General features: G+C 45.3%; 2 protein-coding genes, 1 long non-coding RNA gene and 1 pseudogene across 3 annotated transcripts; 3 read left to right on the top strand and 1 right to left on the bottom strand.

The window, feature by feature from the left end:
* The first annotated feature begins 270 nt into the window (after nucleotides 1-270).
* Nucleotides 271-3,714, top strand: LOC109745754 (wall-associated receptor kinase 5-like). Its single transcript, XM_020304870.2, has 3 exons — nucleotides 271-1,138; nucleotides 1,595-1,777; nucleotides 1,946-3,714. Exons 1-3 carry the CDS (start codon nucleotides 271-273, stop codon nucleotides 3,121-3,123), a joined length of 2,229 nt encoding a protein of 742 aa, XP_020160459.1. The 3' UTR covers nucleotides 3,124-3,714.
* A 702-nt stretch (nucleotides 3,715-4,416) lies between these two features.
* Nucleotides 4,417-8,423, top strand: LOC109745758 (wall-associated receptor kinase 5-like; annotated as a pseudogene).
* A 4,243-nt stretch (nucleotides 8,424-12,666) lies between these two features.
* Nucleotides 12,667-18,744, bottom strand: LOC120965440 (uncharacterized). Its single transcript, XR_005758398.3, has 3 exons — nucleotides 18,196-18,744; nucleotides 15,602-15,640; nucleotides 12,667-13,893 (listed from the first exon to the last, which is right to left on the bottom strand). It is a non-coding gene; the product is annotated as an uncharacterized lncRNA (long non-coding RNA).
* On the top strand, nucleotides 13,887-18,175 carry LOC109745757 (wall-associated receptor kinase 5-like). Its single transcript, XM_045229344.1, has 3 exons — nucleotides 13,887-15,444; nucleotides 15,867-16,049; nucleotides 16,238-18,175. Exons 1-3 carry the CDS (start codon nucleotides 14,475-14,477, stop codon nucleotides 17,407-17,409), a joined length of 2,325 nt encoding a protein of 774 aa, XP_045085279.1. The 5' UTR covers nucleotides 13,887-14,474; the 3' UTR covers nucleotides 17,410-18,175.
* Nucleotides 18,745-20,896: the final 2,152 nt, after the last annotated feature.

The raw sequence follows: 20,896 nt of genomic DNA, 5'->3' as shown, positions 1-20,896 counted from the left end.
TAAAGAATTAAGACTACGGCAAACACGCAATCAAGGTCAAAGCATCTGTGCGTGTTAACGTGCACCCCGATATACTAATACCACTTGTAGTAGTTAACTGACACTCTTGGAGATTCCCTCCCATGAATAACCATATACAATCAGTATTGTATGACAAACTTACAAGTACATGTATGAGTGCATACATGTAACATGACTAATTGGCATTCAATCATGCCAGGAGCATCAACAGCCCTGCTAATTTCCATAGTATGCATCTCTTTTCCAGCAATGGCAGCAGCGGCCGGAGCCTCTTCCGGGCGCTCCATGTCGTTGCCAGGCTGCCCCGACAAGTGCGGCAATGTGCCCATCCCATACCCTTTCGGCATAGGGGAGCACTGCGCCGCGACCAGCCGGAACAGCTACTTCAACCTGTCCTGCAATGGCACGATCGATCCCCCAAGGCCAATGGTTGGTGATCCCGGAGCAGTAGCTGAGGTTGCCGACATCTCACTGGAGCACGGCGAGATGCGCGTGCTCAGCCCTGTCAGCCACATCTGCTTCAAGTCAAACGCCACATTCACCAAGTTCACCAGAGGGTACGAGCTGGACAACACACCCTTCCTACCCTCCCCGTCGCGCAATCACTTCACAGTCATCGGCTGCAACACCCTGGGGCTCATAGGCGGTTACAAGGGCACCGCAAGCCAGTACGTGGCTGGCTGCTACTCATACTGCGATGGTGTCAACAACACGTCGGATGGCGCACCATGTGCTGGGATGGGCTGCTGTGAGACTGCCATCCCAGCCAACCTCACCACCTTCGAGGTCAAGTTTGAGATGAACCAGAGCAAGGTATGGGACTTCAACCCGTGCTTCTACGCCATGGTGGCCGAGGTTGGATGGTACAATTTCAAGCAGCAGGACCTCACCGGCAGCCTTGGGTTTATCAATGATCGAGCCCGGGGGGGTGCTCCCATCATCGCTGACTGGGCCATTAGGAATGGCTCATGCCCGGAGGAGGGAAAGGACGCACCTAATGACCACGCCTGCATCAGTGCAAACAGCTACTGCATGGCTGCCAACAATGGTCCAGGGTACTTGTGCCAGTGCTCCAAAGGATATGAGGGCAATCCTTATCTTCTGAACGGCTGTCAAGGTTAGATATTTACTCTATATAACTTGTGTAGATTTCCAAGGATATTAATCTATAAACTGATGTCACTCTAAACCATATTCAGTGTTAGTTAGACTAAATACATTTCCATCGTTCCACGAAACATCTGTATGGTAACTCACCTGCAGGTGGGTTCTGAATTTCACCTTGTGTAGCAGCTCCAACTTTTAGTTTTAACAGAAGTCTTCAAAACTTCTGTGCCTACAGGTGACCACCTGGAACACCTCACTGTAGTACTGGGAAAAAAATCATTTGTAGTGTAAATTACTAACACATGCTGTAATATTAAGTTGAGAAAATTTACAGAAAGCCAAGCTACAGCATTACAAAGTGAATTCCCTATTTGACTTTATTGTTTTTTGATCCATTATGAATGAAAGTACTACAGTGGTGTGTGTCTAATTTGATGCTTCTAAGTGCTTCCGTTAATATCTTCAGACACAGATGAGTGTGCATTGCGTAAGCAGGACACCAAGTATGAAGATTTGTATCCGTGCAGAAAAGGGGACTGCCACAACACACTGGGAGGCTACTTATGCAAATGCAAGACAGGAAAAAGATCTGACGGTACAATGTTTGGATGCCAATCTCTGCATTCTCCAGCTGAAAAATTGGTTATTGGTAAGCATCGTTTATGTAAACTGTACATTATTTCATCTACATCATGTAATAGAAACAAAAATATAACTCTGAACATTACTCTCAAGCTGCAACAAAAACGAAAATAGCAAAGTTCAAATTCTAATAGAAATTCGCTAGCATCAGTTTCTCAAAAATATATTTGTGCAGGCCTCATTGTTTGTGTTTCTGCAACCATGCTGATGGCCTTAACATGCATGTTGCTCATGCAATTTCAAAGAAAAAGGCACAAGAGAGAGAGAGATGAGTACTTCAAACAAAATGGTGGTCTCAAGTTATATGATGAGATGAGATCAAGGCAGGTCGACACAATCCGCATACTCACAGAGAAAGAGATAAAGAGAGCCACTGATAACTATAATGAAGATCGAGTTATTGGACGTGGTGGTCATGGTATGGTCTACAGAGGAACTTTGGATGACCAAAAAGAGGTTGCCATAAAGAAGTCTAAAGCAATCAACAATGATTGGAGAGAAGAATTTGTCAACGAGATTATAATCTTGTCACAGATCAATCACCGAAACATTGTGAGATTACTCGGCTGTTGTCTGGATGTAGATGTCCCAATGTTGGTTTATGAGTTTGTCTCCCATGGTACTCTATCTGAGTTCCTTCATGGTTCCGCACCTAGATCTCCAATCCCATTCGATCTTCGCCTGAAGATTGCTACACAGTCAGCAGAAGCTCTAGCTTACTTACATTCGTCGACATCTCGCACAATCCTACATGGGGATGTCAAGTCTGCCAACATTCTCTTGGATGATCAGCTCAATGTAAAGGTTGCCGATTTTGGAGCATCAGCACTTAAGTCCATGGATGAAAGTGAGTTCATCATGTTTGTGAATGGAACACTTAGCTACCTTGATCCTGAGAGCTTTATCAGCCGTCGGCTCACCGATAAAAGTGATGTGTACAGTTTCGGGGTGGTTCTTCTGGAGCTGATGACACGAAATAGGGCTATATATTCTGACAGCTTCAATGGAAAGGAATCATTGTCATATAGTTTTCCCTTGATGTTTCATCAGAAGACCCACCATGTTATGCTGGACTCTGAAATTACAGATGATGCAGGCTTGGTGCTCCTTGAGAACATGGCTGAACTTGCAGTTCACTGCCTTAGCCAGAGGGGAGATGACAGGCCAACAATGAAGGAAGTTGCAGAGAGACTAGAGATGATGAGGAGACTCCATTTGCACGGGAAAATTACTCCTGAAAACAACCGCGGTGCGCATAACTATGGAGGGTCATCTTCGGTTCTTGTCCCTTTCGATGAGAAAACACATGGAACCATCGATATGTCTGAACTGGTTGAAGATCTTGCAAGATGATCTTTGTAATTTCGTATGCACAGTTAATTCTTTTGTTTGTGGTACGCAATACTAAACCCACCAACTGTTGTAAATTGTAATAAGTTAGAGCAACAACGACACTTTATAAACACAGCCTCTATAATGGTTTTAGGGTGCACTCCTAAAAGTTTTTTAGAGGCTATGGAGTACTTTCCCATTTCAGACACTCTAAAACTGCAGCCGTCATATTTTTGTTGTCATATGAACCCACTTAGCAGTGGTTTACCATTTCTTTGTTTCTTTTACCTTTCTTTTTCTTCCTGCTCATCCCGGCTGCACCTCCCCCGTCCCGGCCGACCCCTCCGCCGGTGGCCTCTCCCCGCACGGCCACATGTTTTCAACCTTCAATACCAAATGATAGGAGCAGTAGCATCGATTTGGAGAAGCTTCCGCTGAAACGAAGAAAAACAAATTCTTAGCTGCCAACTGAGCGAAAACCCAATTCAGTGCCCAGGCTCATCTGCACCCGGTCAGAAAAAAAATCAAAAAATACTAAAAACAAATTCAAAAAAATCCAATTTTTTTGTGTGATAGATAATTTTATGCGTGAGGTTCGCTCCAAATTTCAAATTATTTGAACATCTGAGCAGTTCTCAGCGAAAAAAACAAATCGGGTCAGAACAGTGTGTGAACAGTAAACTTTTTTACAGACCTTAAGTTGAAACTTGGAGCGCACCTCACGCATAAACTTATCTACCACACAAAAAGAAATTGAAATTTTTTGAATTTTTTTAGTATTTGTTTTGATTTTTTCGTTAGGGCGGGTGCAGATGAGCTCAGGAGCAGAAACGCCGCACTCCTGAGTCCACATCTTATTTCTCTTCAACTATGTTCCGATAGCAATATATGGTCACATATTTTCAGCTTATAAGTTGGGCCACATCGGATTCCGGATAGTGTGCATTTTGCTGGGCCCAGAAGTAAATAGGCCCAACTGTACCACCTGGCCCATGCAGCTAGAAACTCGCCGCAGCCCTCCTCAATACATGAATGTATTCTTCTAGGTAAAAACATGAATTTGTCTAAAAAAAAAGGTAAAAACATGAATGTTGACATGCCCCAGCTGACCAATTTCTTTTTAAATAAAAAGCCTCTGAGAATGCAAGCTAACGCGTTAGCGAATGAGTGTATGTGTAAGCTACATATTTCTTCTTTTCTAATGGGAAGTTGGAACCGGGGTGTTCTCACCTTGTTGATTTTAAAAAGAATTAGTAGGCTTCAACAACTAAAATTGTCTCCTTCACGTTACCACCAACACCAAATCATCTCATTTCCTGGAAACGATAGAAAATAAGATGAGGGGGGCGAAACCATTGACAAAAGCAACAACTCCAAATAAAGAAGTAAGAGTAAGGCAAACACACAATCAAGGTCAAAGTCTCTGTGCGAGTTAACGTACGTATAGCAATACCAGTTGTAGTAGTTAACTGACACTCTTGGATATTCTCGCAGATGAACTATATACAATCAGGATCGCATGGCAACATGCAGTTACTTTTTTTGCAGAGATAAGCATACCACATACTGATTTAGCTGGGCTAGCTGATGTGCTGTTTGCATACATGTAACATGGGTGATTGGCATCCAATCATGCCAGCAGCATCAGCAGCCCTGCTAGTTTTCATAGTATGCATCTCCCTTCCAGCAATGGCAGCAGCGGCCGGAGTCTCATCCGACCGCTCCATGTCTTTGCCAGGCTGCCCGGACAAGTGCGGCGACGTGCTCATCCCGTACCCCTTCGGCATTGGGGAAGACTGCGCCGCAGCCAGCCGGAACAGCTACTTCAACCTCATCTGCAACAGCACGATCGATCCACCACGGCCAATGGCTGGTCCTCCAGAAGCAGTAGCTGAGGTCGCTGACATCTCACTGGAGCATGGCGAGATGCGTGTGCTCAGCCCTGTCAGCCACATCTGCTTCAAGTCAAACACCACATTCACCAAGTTCACCGGAGGGTACCGGCTGCAGGACTCGCCCTTCCTACCCTCTCCATCGCGCAACCACTTCACAGTCATTGGCTGTAACACCATGGGGCTCATCGGCGGTCAGAAGGGCACCGCGAACCAGTACGTAGCTGGCTGCTACTCCTACTGTGATGGTGTCAACAATACGTCGGATGGCGCACCATGTGCTGGGATGGGCTGCTGTGAGTCTGCCATCCCAGCCAACCTCACCACCTTCGAGATCATCTTTGCAACGAACCAGAGCCAGGTATGGGGCTTCAACCCATGCTTCTACGCCATGATAGCCGAGGTTGGGTGGTACAATTTCAGGCAGCAGGACCTCGTCGGCAACCTTGGGTTTATCAAAGATCGAGCCGGGAGGGGTGCTCCATCCATCGCTGACTGGGCCATTAGGAATGGCTTGTGTCCAGAGGAGGGGAAAAACGCACCTAATGACTATGCCTGCATCAGTGCAAACAGTTACTGCATGGCCACGAACAATGGTCCAGGGTACCTATGCCAGTGCTCCAAAGGATATGAGGGAAATCCTTATCTTCTGAACGGCTGTCAAGGTTAGATATTTATTCTAATATAACTTGTGTAGATTTCCAAGGATATTACTCTAAAAACTGATGGAACTCTAAACCATAAAGTGTTAGTTAGACCAAATACACTTCCACGAAACATCTGTAAGGAAATTCACCAGCAGGTGAGTTCCTAATTTCACCTTGTGTGACCGCCTGGCAATACTCATATAATTGTATCTAGTTCAGCACACATCAGCATAGTAACGACAAAAAAAAAAGTCAGTTTTTCTGTAATATGAAGTTGAAACAAATTTACAGAAAGACATGCTACATCATTACAAAGTGAATTCCCCTACTTGGCTTTATTACTTTTTATCCATATTTAATGAAAGTAAAAAGAATTTGTGTTTAATTTGATGCTTCTAAGTGCTTTCGTTAATATTTTCAGACACAGATGAGTGTGCGTTGCGTAAGCAGGACCATAAGTATGAAGATTTGTATCCATGCAGAAAAGGGATCTGCCACAACACACCGGGAAGCTACCTATGCAAATGCAAGACAGGAAAAAGATCTGATGGTACAAATTTTGGATGCCAATCTCTGCATTCTCCAGCTCAAATATTGGTTATCGGTAAGCAACGTTCATGTAAACAGTTTATCTCTATCCATTCCTCCATCAACATTAAGATTTATACTGCCATAACAAACATCAAGCAATAGAAACAAAACACTACTTACAAGTTGCAACCAAGAGGAAAATAGCGAAGTCCAAATTCTAAAAACAGGAATTTACTAGCATCAGTTTCTCCAAAATATATTTTTGCAGGCCTAAGTGTTTGTGTTTCTGCCACTGTGGCGATGGCGTTAACATGCATGTTGCTCATGCAATTTCAACGAAAAAGGCACAAGAGGGAGAAAGATGAGTACTTCAAACAAAATGGAGGTCTCAAGTTATATGATGAGATGAGATCAAGGCAAGTCGACACAATCCGCATACTTACAGAGAAAGAGATAAAGAGAGCCACTGACAACTACAATGAAGATCGAGTTATTGGATGCGGTGGTCATGGTATGGTCTACAGAGGAACTTTGGATGATGAAAAAGAGGTTGCCATAAAGAAGTCCAAAGCAGTCAACGATGATTGCAGAGAAGAATTTGTCAATGAGATTATAATTTTGTCACAAATCAATCACCGAAACATTGTGAGGCTACTCGGCTGTTGTCTAGATGTAAATGTCCCAATGTTGGTCTACGAGTTTGTCTCCCATGGTACTCTATCTGAGTTCCTTCACGGTGCTGATCCTAGATCGCCAATCCCATTTGATCTTCGCCTGAAGATTGCTACACAGTCAGCAGAAGCTCTAGCTTACTTACATTCGTCGACATCTCGCACAATCCTACATGGGGATGTCAAGTCTGCCAACATTCTCTTGGATGATCAGACCAACGCAAAGGTTGCTGATTTCGGAGCATCAGCACTTAAGTCCATGGATGAAAGTGAGTTCATTATGTTTGTTCATGGAACCCTGAGAGCTTTATCAGCCGCCGCCTCACCGACAAAAGTGATGTATACAGTTTTGGAGTGGTTCTTCTGGAGCTGATGACACGAAAGAGGGCTATATATACTGACAGCTTCAATGGAAAGGAATCATTGTCCTATACTTTTCCTTTGATGTTTCATCAGAAGACGCACCACGTTATGCTGGACTCTGAAATTACAGATGATGCAGGGTTGGTTGTCCTTGAGAACATGGCTGAACTTGCAGTCCGTTGCCTTAGCCAGAGAAGAAATGACAGGCCAACGATGAAGGAAGTTGCAGAGAGACTGGAGATGATGAGGAGACTTCATTTGCACGCAACCAATGGTCATGGAAACAACATCTATGCACATAACTATGGAGGCTCATCTTCGGTTGTTGTCCCTTTCGACGAGGCAACACGCGGGACCATCGACATGTCCGAACTAGTTGAAGATCTTGCGAGGTGATGTTTGCAATCTTGTATGCACAGTTAGTTCTTTGGTTTGTGTTATGCAAAACTAAACCCAGCCACCGTTGTAATAATAAGTTAACTCGTTCATGGAGCAAAGCAATTATCCTAACATTTGATTATTCATGCTGGAGAAATCGCCAAACTTGGCATTTGTAGGTATGCAACATGCACATAATGTGTGTATACTGTATAGTTTGACCATGGCCATAATGTGTGTATACTGTATAGCTTGTTGGCTGTTGCCAACTTGCCATCTGAATTGTCCCCATTCTGAACTCTGAAGATGCGACACAACACTCATGTTATTGATTCCGCTACTGAATCGAAGTTTACCTGTGGTGGGCGTGGAATGGATCCCCTTGTGTTGGCGCGGCTCGATCCGCTCCCCCGATCCAGTCGTGAGCCGGCGACCAGCCGCCGCCGAGCTGACTCGCGGCCGTCGCGACGAACCGGTTCGAATTCACCAGCAACGGCGTTCACCGCCGGTCGCCGCGCCGCACGGACCTCTCCCGCCGAGTCCGCGGGACGGAGCTACCGGAGGAACCGCGTGGCGCGAGTCCGGCAGGAACCGCGTGGCCACTGCCGCTGCTGACGAGGACGCTCGCTGAAGCCTCCCTCCCTCCCTCCATCCCTGCCGCGGAGCCCTCCCGTCGAATCCGCGTCTCGGTTCGGAGCCGGAAGCCCGCGCTACTCCTGCCGCACCAATGCGGACGCTCGCTGAAGCCACCCGCCGTCGTCCGTCATGCACGTCGGCAGTCGGCACGGCGGCGGGGTGGGAGGCCGTCCGGCGGCTTGGGCAAGGGACTCTCGCTCGCTCTAGTCAGCGGTGAAACGGCGAGAGATAATCGTGCAGGCGTATTCTTGCCTTCGAAGCGTATTTACCGTTTTCCTTACTGCTTTGTTCGAAAATATTTAGAAGAAGAACCAACAGATCTCGCAACACCTACCTGCATATGCCCTTCAATGTCACCAGATCGAACATCGTCGAGATAGGGAGAGACCTTATTCCAACGTGTCCCCGCCACGCAACTCCTCATCGATGATGTAAGGAAACCAAAAAATAAGGGTTGAGCTACTAGAACAAAGATTAACGCCATGGGCAGGTCCCCACTCCTATGTCCGCTGACAAGGCCGCTGCATGGGTAAGACGAGGGAAGCAAAGATGGTGGCATGAAGGAGACACTCGGTGACAGGTAGGATGGGGGACGCTTCCTTCCATCAATTCTCAACCATTTAACTCCCTCTATTTTTTTTTCTCAAAAAAAAAAAGAAGTTCCATTGCCCTCTTTGCATCCAATTGTTATACCATAGGACGATCTGGTTTATTGGGTTACTGAATATTAGTTTGATGAAAACCAGAAGGGGATGCAAAACTAGGAAAAAAGATGGAGGGTGGAAGGTTGGACGAATGAATGGTGGGGAGAAAACCATAGTTTAAAAAATTAGACCGGTGCGCCGGTTAGACCAGAAAAAACTAGAGCAAGCGGCCTCGGCGGTTTTTATAATCTAATTAGACCGCTCCGTAATTGGATTGTAGAAAACTGGTTCAATCGGCTGGTTTTTATATGAACCAGGGTTGAAAAACCCGGAGTAGCTAAACCGAGCAATGATGCTAGCTAAGCCGAGTGTGAAAAATCAATTGCATTCAGTGGGATTTGAACTCAGGTCAAGTTGTGACGGATCAAATGAGTTAAACTTGGACCAATAACCACTAAATCCCACCCGAGTTGTTGTACTAAAGGAAGGAAATAATCTTTTTGACCTTCCCTACTACAAGAATATATTATATTTTGCACCTAGGGAACCAATAATCGAACTGGCGAACCAATAGTCCGCCAGTAAAAACCTGAACAATCAGGCTCACCGGTTCGATTCTTGAAACTATGGAGAAAAGTGAGTGAAAGATGGAACCTTAGGTTCTTTTTAAGTAACAGAGATATAAATAGAGAGTAGAGAAATCACGTGTATAAGTTGCACCGTAGGCCTCGATGCACCTAGTAACAGGGGAAATATCAAGTGCTACGGGAGCACAGTTTAGGTGCTCCAAGAGCTTCTCGGCCATTGGATCTGAAATCCAACAGTCATCTACAGATGCGTTGGACCCGATTTGAATACCAAATTTCTGGGGGTGTTCTTTGAATAAAAGCATGAGCTCTCTCCTCGGCCTTCGGATCTCAAATTTAACGGTTGAAAAGCTCCTGGAGCACCTGATCTTAGGTGCTCCCGTAGCACCAGATATCCTCCCCCTAGTAACAACATGTCCTCCAACAGCATCAGCCTTCATCAATGCTATGTCTCGCTCACTGCAAGACAAAAGAAAGTGTATATCTTGGTGAGATTGCCCAATAGCACAGTTTTAGAAAGTTTCTATGGACCAGTACAGCGAAATCACTAGTTGGGGAGTACTCGTTGCAAAGATCACTTCAACTCCCCTGGTTGTGACAAGTGACGCACATGCAGCGTGTCCCTTGTCCCAACCTGGGAGTTTTCCCTTTTTTCGTAGATTTGTTTATTCAAAACGTTTTATCTCTCAAGCTGTGCGTCCAAATTTTGAACCGCCTTCACCGTTGGATTTCTCGCGTCGAGATCTTCAAAACTAGATCCTATATTGATAGGTTTAGACGAACTCTTTTTTCACGAAAAAAAGGACGAAAAAACCGAACCGGGAGCATGGGTTTTTTCCCTTTCCAAAAGAGGCACGCCCGTGCCTCTCACGAAATCACAACCGTGCCTCTCGTGAAAGCAAAACCGTGACCCTCGCGGAAGGAAAAAAAAAAGAAAAAACACGTTTTTTTTACCGTTTCCAAGGATCTAGTTTCCGAGAAAGCATAACCGTGCCTCTCGCGGAAGCAAAACCGTGCACAAGGCCGTGACTCTCGCGAAAGCATAACCGTGCCTCTCGCGGAAGCAAAACCGTGCCTCTCGCGGAAGCAAAACCGTGACTCTCGCGAAAGGAAAAAAAACAGAAAACATGTTTTTTTCCTTTTCGAGAGGCACGGCCGTGACTCTCGCGGAAGCACAACCGTGCCTCTCGCGGAAGCAAAACCGTGACTCTCACGAAAGAAAAAAAAAACAGAAAACACATTTTTTTCCGTTTCCGAGAGGCACGGCCGTGACTCTCGCTAAAGCACAACTGTGCCTCTCGCGGAAGCAAAACCGTGACTCTCGCGAAAGGGAAAAAAACAGAAACGTGTTTTTTTCCGTTTCCGAGAGGCACGGCCGTGACTCTCGCGAAAGCACACCCGTGCCTCTCGCGGAAGCAAAACCGTGACTTTCGCGAAAGGAAAAAAAAACAGAAAACGCGTTTTTTTCGTTTTCGAGGGGCACGGCCGTGACTCTCGCAAAAGCAAAACCGTGCCTCTCGCGGAAGCAAAACCGTGACTCTCGCGAAAGAAAAAAAAAGAAAACGCATTTTTTTCGCGCAAATTTTTTTTCATATTTTTTTGATCGAAAAGCTAAGGAAGACCGGTGAAAAACCAAAACGTCGAAAAAACCCGGAAAAAACCGTTTAAAAAGCCGAAAAGGCGTGTGGAAAAATAAAAAAATAAAATCCGGAGGGAGCGCCCAGAGCGCGACACGTGGCGAATGGTCTAGAGCGCGTCAAGTGGCGCTGATCGTTGCGAGGCTCCCGAAGGAGCGCTCGTTAACTAGTTGCTCTCCTAGTACCGGTGTAAGAACCTTTCCCTTTTTTCTTGTTTTTTCCATGTGTTTTCTCTATCGGTTTCCTTTTTTTTTCTCCTTTTCAATTTGTTCCATTTTCCATATATATTTCAACTTTTAAAAATACATATTGCAGATTTTACGTATATATGTTGAACATTTTTCACGTACATGATTGAACATTTTACAAATACACATTGAACATTTATACTAATCCATGTTGAACATTGCAAAATTCATATTGAAAAAAAATAGTGAACATTTGAAAACACATGTTTGAACATTGTTCAGAAATACCATGAATATTTTTTTAAATGCAAATATTTCTTTATGTGTTAGAAATTTTTTAAATAGCGTGAACATTTTTTAAAGATATTTATGAACATTTTCTAAGGTTGCACGAACAATTTTTTATGTTTCATGATCATTTTCTTAATGCATGATGAAAGTTTTAAAAAATTTTGTGAAGAAATTTTGGAAGAATTATATATTTAGAACATCTCGAAATATAAACAAAAGTAGGAAAAAAACAGTGCTAAAGGTTTTTTCTAGGGGTAAAATAGTGCTAAAGGTTATAGAGGAAAATCAATGCTATGTCTTTGCGCTACACTTTTTTGTTTTCAAAAAGACCAACAGTGTCACGGGCTGGCCCACTAAAGGAGCGCTGTAGGCGAGCATTCACTCCTCCTCGCAGCAAGCGAGCTATAGACCTCAGACTTCCTTTTTTCTCAAGAAGGATCTAGATCTATTATCAAAGTTCATCAAAAATAGAAAGCACCTCAAACATAACAGAAATTACATCAAGATTCCGAGACCACAAAAAGACCACTGCCGCTGCCAGAACGAGCCGCCGACGTGCTGCTGCTGTGGCCGCTCCCTTCCTCGGTCTTGGACCAGCACCATCAGGCCATGGCAATGTCAGCTTGTTGATGTTCATCGGTCACCAGCTTGCTCCTGGCGTCACGAGATCCTGGGACTGCAGCGTCGTCGCAGCATTCAGTTAAACAAACCAGATCTGGTCTGGTCTGGTGCCCCGTCCCCATGCTGCACGCCCCATCACTGGGCAGCCAAGAGCACAACAGCTCTAGATAACACCTCCCACCTGCAAGAACTGAACATCTGCATCAAACCTGCAACAACAGCTCTAGACAGCATTCAGTTAACTGAACAGCTCTTTCCCACAGCCTGAAAAGATCACCTCAGATTTGGTACCTCTGAGTGAATAAGAACCATACTGTACTACTGCCTCCGTCCCATAGTATAAGAACGTTTTTTTACACTAGTATAGTGTTAAAAACGTTCTTATATTTTGGGACAAAGGGAGTATTTATTACGATGTTCCAACGAGAAGACGAGGGGCACAGAGAGAAAAAAGTTAAAACAATCAGTTCCATCTTGATGCACCATGAAACCATCCATCCATTCATTCATTCATTCATTCATAATATTCGTAGATTGTTTTGCCGGGCACAACAAGGCCAGCAAGGTTACTTAGATCTATAACTGCTACTACAAAAGCAACTCCTACTTCAACTAGCAAACAACAGCAAACTGCTACTGTCAGGAACGATCTACTTAGAGTACATGAGCAACCCAACCCAAGCGCCTGGCAAGCCCCAACAAAAATTATCTCCTCCAAATGCCTCGACCACACAATAGCCATTGCAACCAATCAATAATAATCAATCATCAGGAACTATACATACTATGCGGACAACTGGATTTCCTAGGCGGAGCTCGAGGACCGGCCCCAGAAGGCGCAGCCTGCGGAGGTGTCAGCACTGCTCCGTGCTGCACCGCTGCTCTCGTCTCCTCATGCTCTTCAATAGTCAATACAATGAGTGTTGTCATGCTCCAGCTGACCAGCCTCTGAGAATGCAAGCCAGCACATTGTCGAATCAAGAAAATTCACCACTCCCTCCTGGTTTTCTCATGCTTCTCAATACATGAATGTTGATATGATCCAGCTGACCTAAATAAAAGTCCCCATCCAGCACAAGAGCGTATGTGTATGCTAAATAATTGTTTTTCTTTAATACATAAAGGTTGGAACCGTGGTGTTCTCACCTTGTTGATTTTTTTTAATGTGTAGGCTTCAACCAGCCAATCTACGATGATTCATCCTCCTTCACGTTACCACCAACACCAAACCATCTGATTTCCTGGGAACCATAGAAGATCTCAGATGAGGGGTGTGAAACCATTGACAAAAGCAGCAATTCGAAATGAAGGCAAGCACACAATCACGGTCAAAGTCTCCCCTGCGTGTTAACGTACACTCTGATACAGTGATACCACTTGTGCTAGTTGACTGACTGCTGGAGACTCTCTCAGATGAATCACATGGCAACTTGCAAATTTTCTTTTCTAGAGACAAGCATATATACCACATACTGATTTAACTGGGTTGTTGGCATCCAGTCATGCCAGGAGCATCAGCAGCCCTGCTAGTTTCCATAGTATGCATCTCCTTTCCAGCAATGGCAGCAGCGGCCGGAGCCTCATCCGACCGCTCCATGCCGTTGCCAGGCTGCCCTGACAAGTGCGGAGAAGTGCCCATCCCATACCCCTTCGGCATTGGGGAAGACTGCACTGCGAGCAGCCAGAACAGCTACTTCAACCTCACCTGCAACGGCACAATCGATTCACCACGCCCAATGGTTGGTGAGAAATTGGTTATTGGTAAGCCTCGTTTATATAAGCAGTGTATCTATGTTCATGCTTTCATCTACAAAACGTGTGCTTCCATAGCAAAAATCATGTAATAGAAACAAAATTATTGAACTCTGAACACTGCTTACCAGTTGCAACCAAAAGGAAAATAGCAAAGTCCAAATTCTAATAGAAATTTACAAGCATCTGTTCCTCACAAATATATTATTGCAGGCCTCAGTGTTTGTGTTTCTGCAACTGCAGTGATGGCCTTCACATGCATGTTGCTCATGCAATTTCAAAGAAGGCACAAGAGGGAGAAAGATGAGTATTTCAAACAACATGGAGATCTCAAGTTATATGATGACATGAGATCAAGGCGTGTCGACACAATCCGCATACTTACAGAGAAAGAGATAAAGAGAGCCACTGACAACTACAAGGAAAATCGAGTTATTGGATGTGGTGGTCATGGTATGGCTAGAGGAACTTCCATTTAGTTATTTCTGGTGACAAACCTACTCCATATTGATTTAACCCTGTCCAGCTAATATAATGTGCAGTTTGCATACATGTAACATGGCTAACTGGCATCCAACTATGGCAGGAGCATCGACAGTCATGGTAATCTTCATAGCAAGCATCTTCTTCCCAGCAGTGGGAACACTTGCCCGAGCCTCTTCTGGACACTCCATGTCGTCACCAGGTTGCCCTGACAAGTGTGGCGACGTATCCATCCCATACCCCTTTGGGATTGGCGCGCACTGTGCTGCGATCAGCCTCAACAGCTACTTCAACCTCGACTGCGACAGCACGGTCGATCCACCAAGGCCAACTGTTGGTGATCCGAATGTAGCAGCTGAGATCGCCGACATCTCACTGAAGAATGGCGAGATGCACCTATACAGCCCCGTCAATCACATCTGCTTCACGTCGAACACCACATTCACCAAGTTCACCACAGGGTACGATCTGAAGCGCACGCCCTTCCTCCCGTCACCGCCACGCAACCGTTTCACAGTCATTGGCTGCAACACCCTTGGGCTCATCACCGGCTACAAAGAAACCGCAGGCCAGTATGTGACTGGTTGCTACTCGAACTGCGAGGGCATCAACAACACGTCTGAGGGCGCGCCATGCAATGGGATGGGCTGCTGTGAGGTTGCCATCCCCACCAACCTCACCTCCTTGGAGATCAAATTTGAGATGACACAGAGCAGGGTATGGAGCTTCAACCCATGTTTCTATGCCATGGTGGCTGAGGTTGGGTGGTACACCTTCAGGCAGCAGGACCTTGCCGGCACTCTTGGGTTCATTGATGGTCGAGCTAAGAGAGGTGCTGCCGTTGTTGTCGACTGGGCCATTAGGAATGGCTCATGCCCGGAGAAGGGGAAAGACACACCTACTGACTATGCTTGCATCAGTACAAACAGCTATTGCATGGCCGCGAACAATGGTCCAGGATACTTATGCCAATGCTCCGGAGGATATGAGGGCAATCCTTATCTTCTGACTGGCTGTCAAGGTTAAGTATTTACTTTAGTTTAACTTCTCTAGATTTCCATGGATATTACACTGAAAACAGATGGAACTATAAACAATACGCAGTGTTAGTTAAACCCAGATACACTTTCACAAAACATCTATATGAAGACTTTCCAATATATGGGTTGCGATTTTACCTCATGTAGCTTTGATTTACACCACACCATCACAGAGAACTGGCAAGCAAAAAAAATCTGATGTAAGTTGCTAATGCACGGTGTAATATTAATTTCAAAGATGTTATGTGAAGCATAGTTGCAGCACTGCATATTGAATTGAAAACATGGATTCATTACTTCCTGAATCTTTCTTTAGCCAACATGCAAATGCAATAGTGAAAGCATAGTGAATTCATGTTTCAGATTTACTCTTCTGAGTAGATGTTTCCAATGTTATCTTCAGACATAGACGAGTGCACATTGCGTAAGCAGGACCCCAAGTATGAAGATTTGTATCCATGCAGACAAGGGGTCTGTAACAACACACCCGGGAACTACTCTTGCATATGCAAGAGAGGAACACGACCTGATGGTACAAAATTTGGATGCCGACCTCTGTTGTCTTCAGATCAAAAATTGGTCATTGGTACGCATCATTTATTTAAACAGTGAATCCCTTTTCATACGTTTATTTACATTAACAGATGCATTGTAAAAACTAACATTCATGTAACAATAAAAACATATTACTTATACAATCAAAAGAAAATAGTGAGCTCAAAATTTGTTATAGAAATATATTAGTGTTAGTTTCTGAAAAATATACATTTGCAGGGCTCAGTATTTCTGCAACTTCGGTGATGGCCTTAGCATGCTTGCTACTCATGCAATTTCAAATAAAAAGGCACAAGAGGGAGAAAGATGAGTATTTCAGACAAAATGGAGGTCTCAAGTTATATGACGAGATGAGGTCAAAGCAGGTTGACACAATCCGCATACTTACGGAGAAAGAGATAAAGAGAGCCACTGACAACTACAATGAAGGTCGAGTTATTGGATGTGGTGGTCATGGTATGGTCTACAGAGGAACTTTGGATGATCAAAAAGAGGTCGCCATAAAGAAGTCCAAAGCAATCAATGCTGATTGGAGAGAAGAATTTGTCAATGAGATTATAATCTTGTCACAAATCAATCACCGAAACATTGTGAGGTTACTAGGCTGTTGTCTGGATGTGGATGTCCCAATGTTGGTCTACGAGTTTGTCTCCCATGGTACTCTATCCCAGTTCCTTCACGGTGCTGATCGTAGATTGCCAATTCCCCTTGCTATTCGCCTGCAGATTGCTACACAGTCAGCAGAAGCTCTAGCTTACTTACATTCATCCACATCTCGCACAATCCTACATGGCGATGTCAAGTCTGCCAACATTCTCTTGGATGACAAGCTCAATGCAAAGGTTGCTGATTTCGGAGCATCAGCACTTAAGTCCATGGATGAAAGTGAGTTCATCATGTTTGTCCATGGAACATTGGGATACCTTGACCCTGAGAGCTTTATCAGCCATCTTTTCACTGAGAAAAGCGATGTATACAGTTTCGGGGTTGTTCTTCTCGAGCTAATGACACGAAAGAGGGCTATATATACCGACAACTTTAATGGAAAGCACTCACTGTCATATAGTTTTCCCTTGATGTTTCATCGGAAGACGCACCACGTTATGCTGGACTCTGAAATTACAGATGACGCGGGTATGGTGGTCCTTGAGAACATGGCTGAACTCGCAGTTCACTGCCTTAGCCAGAGGGGAGATGACAGGCCAACAATGAAGGAAGTTGCCGAGAGACTAGATATGATGAGGAGACTCTATCCGCACGCCACCAGTGCTTGTGAACATAACTGCTTTGCACGTAGTTATGGAGCATCATCTTCAGTGGCTATCCCTTTGGGCGAGACAACACATGGGACCATCGATATGTCTGAGCTGGTTGAAGATCTTGCAAGATGATGTTTGTATTTGATGCGCAGTCAATTCTTTTGTTTGGGATATGCAACACTAAATATTTAACCCGCACATTGTCTTAATAAGTTAGCCAGTTACGGAGCAATAATCCTATCATTTGATTTGACATGCTGGAGAAATCGCCACATACGCCATTGTTTCTTTGGTAGAAGTAGAACACCTATACCATTGTAGTAATTTTGTGGGGAACGAGCTTTGGATGTGTATGGTCCAATTAAGCAGCCTTTGACTGTCAGTATTTTGCTCCAAGTGTCATGTTCTGATGGCTCAAACTAAGTTCAACTGGCATTTCTATAAAAAAAAAAAGGAACCTTCAGCTGGCAACGTCTGCCAGAATTTATGCTTACTTTTGTAGATAGAAATAAAATGCATACTTGGTAAATGAAAACTTCAGCTGGCAAACAACCAATGGTCCTGAAGACAACAGCTATGCAGATAATTAACAATGGAGGATCATCTTCGGTTGTTGTCTCGTTCGACAAGGGAACACACGGGACCACCGACATGTCCGAACTGATTGATGATCTTCCAAGGTGATGTTTGTAATCTTGTATGCCCAGTTAGTTCTTTGGTTTGTGGTATAGAAAACTAAACCCAGCCATTGTTATGATTGTGAATTCCAATAAGGTAACCCTGCTCCTGTTTTGGCCATTTAGCTTGAACTCTGAACTCTGAAGATAAGTGTTCACAGTCCGAACTCTGAAGATATATTCAGCTATGCAACACACACAATACTGAATTTAGTGGTTCCACTACTGAATCGAAATTTACCTGTGCTGGGTTTGGAGTGGATCCCCTTCTCTTCGCGCGGCTCCAAGGTCCAACCGTGGGCCGCCGAGCAGGCTCGCCGCCATCGCGACGTGCCGACCCAAACTCACCAGCACCGGCCGCCGCGCGGCACGAACCCCTCCTTCTTGGTCAAGGTCGCCGTGATTCGCGCGACGTAGCCTTCGCGCCGGAATCGGGCAGCGGCGTCCCGGAGTCGCCGCGTGGCCCCAGCCGCTGCTTCTGACGCCGGAATCCCGTCGAGTCCGCGTCTTGGTTCGCGCGACGGAGCCTCGTCGCCGGAAGCCCGCGCTGCTCCTCCTGCCGCAGCAATGCGGCCGCTCGCTGAAACCTCCCGCGGTCGCCGCGCGCAACTGCGTGCTGATAGATTGCTTTGGATTGGATAGGTTAGATCATGTCCAAACGAGCTCGATCCAGCGCCGGCCATGGTGAAGTAGGGGCCGGTAACGATGTGGACAGAGAGTGGACGGCGGCGGTGGTGGAGCTTCCCGTGAGCACTGCGCTAACCCTAGATCGGTAGGGATTGTAGGTGGGGATTGTGGCAGCGATTAACCTCGTAAGTCGTGCCCCGGCCCCCACCTCTGTTTATATAGCGTGGGTCACAGGGGCCCACCAACTATGGTTTGATTGGGCGCCCCCGATCAGGGCGCGAGCCAGGGGCCCGTTCGACCCGTTGGGTTCGAACGGGAGAGAGATCAACCTAACATTCTCCCCCTTGATCTCAATTTTACTTTTAACTTTATACTTTCTAGTTTATTTGTTTCATCACATATTGGTACATAGAGCATGTTTCATCGTCACGGCTTAATTGCTGTTAGAATCATACAGCTACAACATACGTTATGTTCAGAAACAAATTCTGTTCCTTTTGGGCCTATCCAGAAATCATAAGGCTTTCACTTAAACCCATGCCGGCTAAGTGTTCCTTAAACACATTGGGTGGTAAGCCTTTCGTTAGCTGATCCGCAAGCATATCCTTTGTCCTTATATGCTCGAGACTTATAGTTTGATTCCGGATTTTATCTTTCACAACATAATACCTTATCTCTATTGTTTTGGCAGCATTACTCGACTTGTTGTTGTGAGCATAGAATACTGCGGGCTGGTTATCACAGTACATCTTTAGTGGTTTGTGAATGCAATCTACCACTTTCAAGTCGGGTACAAATTTCTTTAGCCATATCGCCTGCCCCGTGGCTTCGAAGCATGCTATGAATTCTGCATACATCGTGGATGATGCAACTATCGACTGTTTGGAGCTTTTCCACGAAATAGCTCCCCCAGCGAGGGTGAATATGTATCCTGACGTGGATTTTCTATCATCTCTGCCCCCCGCAAAATCTGCGTCTGAATACCCTTTTATCTCTAGGGAATCACTTCTCCTATATATTAGCATGTAGTCCTTCGTGCCTTGCGCATAACGCAATGCTTTCTTTACCATCTTCCAGTGCTCTAGGCCTGGATTCTCTTGATATCTACCGAGTACCCCGATGATAAAAGCTAAGACAGGGCGAGTGCACACTTGTGCATACTGTAAGCTGCCAACTGCCGAAGCATATGGTACTGCTTTCATTTGATCGATCTCATACTGGTCCTTGGTGTTGGAAATATGCCCTAGAGGCAATAATAAAATGGTTATTATTATATTTCCTTGTTCATGATAATTGCCTATTGTTCATGCTATAATTGTGTTATCCGGAAATCGTAATACATGTGTGAATACATAGACCACAACGTGTCCCTAGTAAGCCACTAGTTGACTAGCTCGTTGATCAACAGATAGTCATGGTTTCCTGACTATGGACATTGGATGTCATTGATAACGGGATCACATCATTAGGAGAATGATGTGATGGACAAGACCCAATCCTAAGCATAGCACAAAAGATCGTGTAGTTTGTTTGCTAGAGCTTTTCCAATGTCAAGTATCATTTCCTTAGACCATGAGATCGTGCAACTCCCGGATGCCGTAGGAGTGCTTTGGGTGTACCAAACGTCACAACGTAACTGGGTGACTATAAAGGTGCACTACGGGTATCTCCGAAAGTGTCTGTTGGGTTGGCAAGGATCGAGACTGGGATTTGTCACTCCGTATGACGGAGAGGTATCTCTGGGCCCACTCGGTAATGTATCATCATAATGAGCTCAATGTGACCAAGTGTCTGGTCACGGGATCATGCATTACGGTACGAGTAAAGTGACTTGCCGGTAACGAGATTGAACGAGGTATTGGCATACCGACGATCAAATCTCGGGCAAGTAACGTACCGATTGACAAAGGGAATTGTATACAGGATTGATTGAATCCTCGACATCGTGGTTCATCCGATGAGATCATCGTGGAACATGTAGGAGCCAACATGGGTATCCAGATCCCGTTGTTGGTTATTGACCGGAGAGGCGTCTCGGTCATGTCTGCATGTCTCCCGAACCCGTAGGGTCTACACACTTAAGGTTCGGTGACGCTAGGGTTGTAGAGATATTAGTATGCGGAAACCCGAAAGTTGTTCGGAGTCCCGGATGAGATCCCGGACGTCACGAGGAGTTCCAGAATGGTCCGGAGGTAAAGAATTATATATAGGAAGTCCAGTTTCGGCCACCGGGAAAGTTTCGGGGGTTATCGGTATTGTACCGGGACCACCGGAAGGGTCCCGGGGGTCCACCGGGTGGGGCCACCTGTCCCGGA

Source organism: Aegilops tauschii, chromosome 5, assembly GCF_002575655.3.
Source record: "Aegilops tauschii subsp. strangulata cultivar AL8/78 chromosome 5, Aet v6.0, whole genome shotgun sequence".
Classification (NCBI taxonomy): domain Eukaryota; kingdom Viridiplantae; phylum Streptophyta; class Magnoliopsida; order Poales; family Poaceae; genus Aegilops; species Aegilops tauschii.
This window is presented reverse-complemented; position numbering and strand designations above follow the sequence as displayed.

Bases quoted from the DNA above. Each gene is read 5' to 3' on its own strand.
- LOC109745757 (XM_045229344.1), top strand. From the start codon at position 14,475: ATGTGCAGTTTGCATACATGTAACATGGCTAACTGGCATCCAACTATG. The intron at 15,445-15,866 runs GTTAAGTATTTA...TGTTATCTTCAG, and splicing joins TCTTCTGACTGGCTGTCAAG to ACATAGACGAGTGCACATTG. The intron at 16,050-16,237 runs GTACGCATCATT...ATACATTTGCAG, and splicing joins AGATCAAAAATTGGTCATTG to GGCTCAGTATTTCTGCAACT.
- LOC109745754 (XM_020304870.2), top strand. From the start codon at position 271: ATGGCAGCAGCGGCCGGAGCCTCTTCCGGGCGCTCCATGTCGTTGCCA. The intron at 1,139-1,594 runs GTTAGATATTTA...TAATATCTTCAG, and splicing joins TCTTCTGAACGGCTGTCAAG to ACACAGATGAGTGTGCATTG. The intron at 1,778-1,945 runs GTAAGCATCGTT...ATATTTGTGCAG, and splicing joins AGCTGAAAAATTGGTTATTG to GCCTCATTGTTTGTGTTTCT.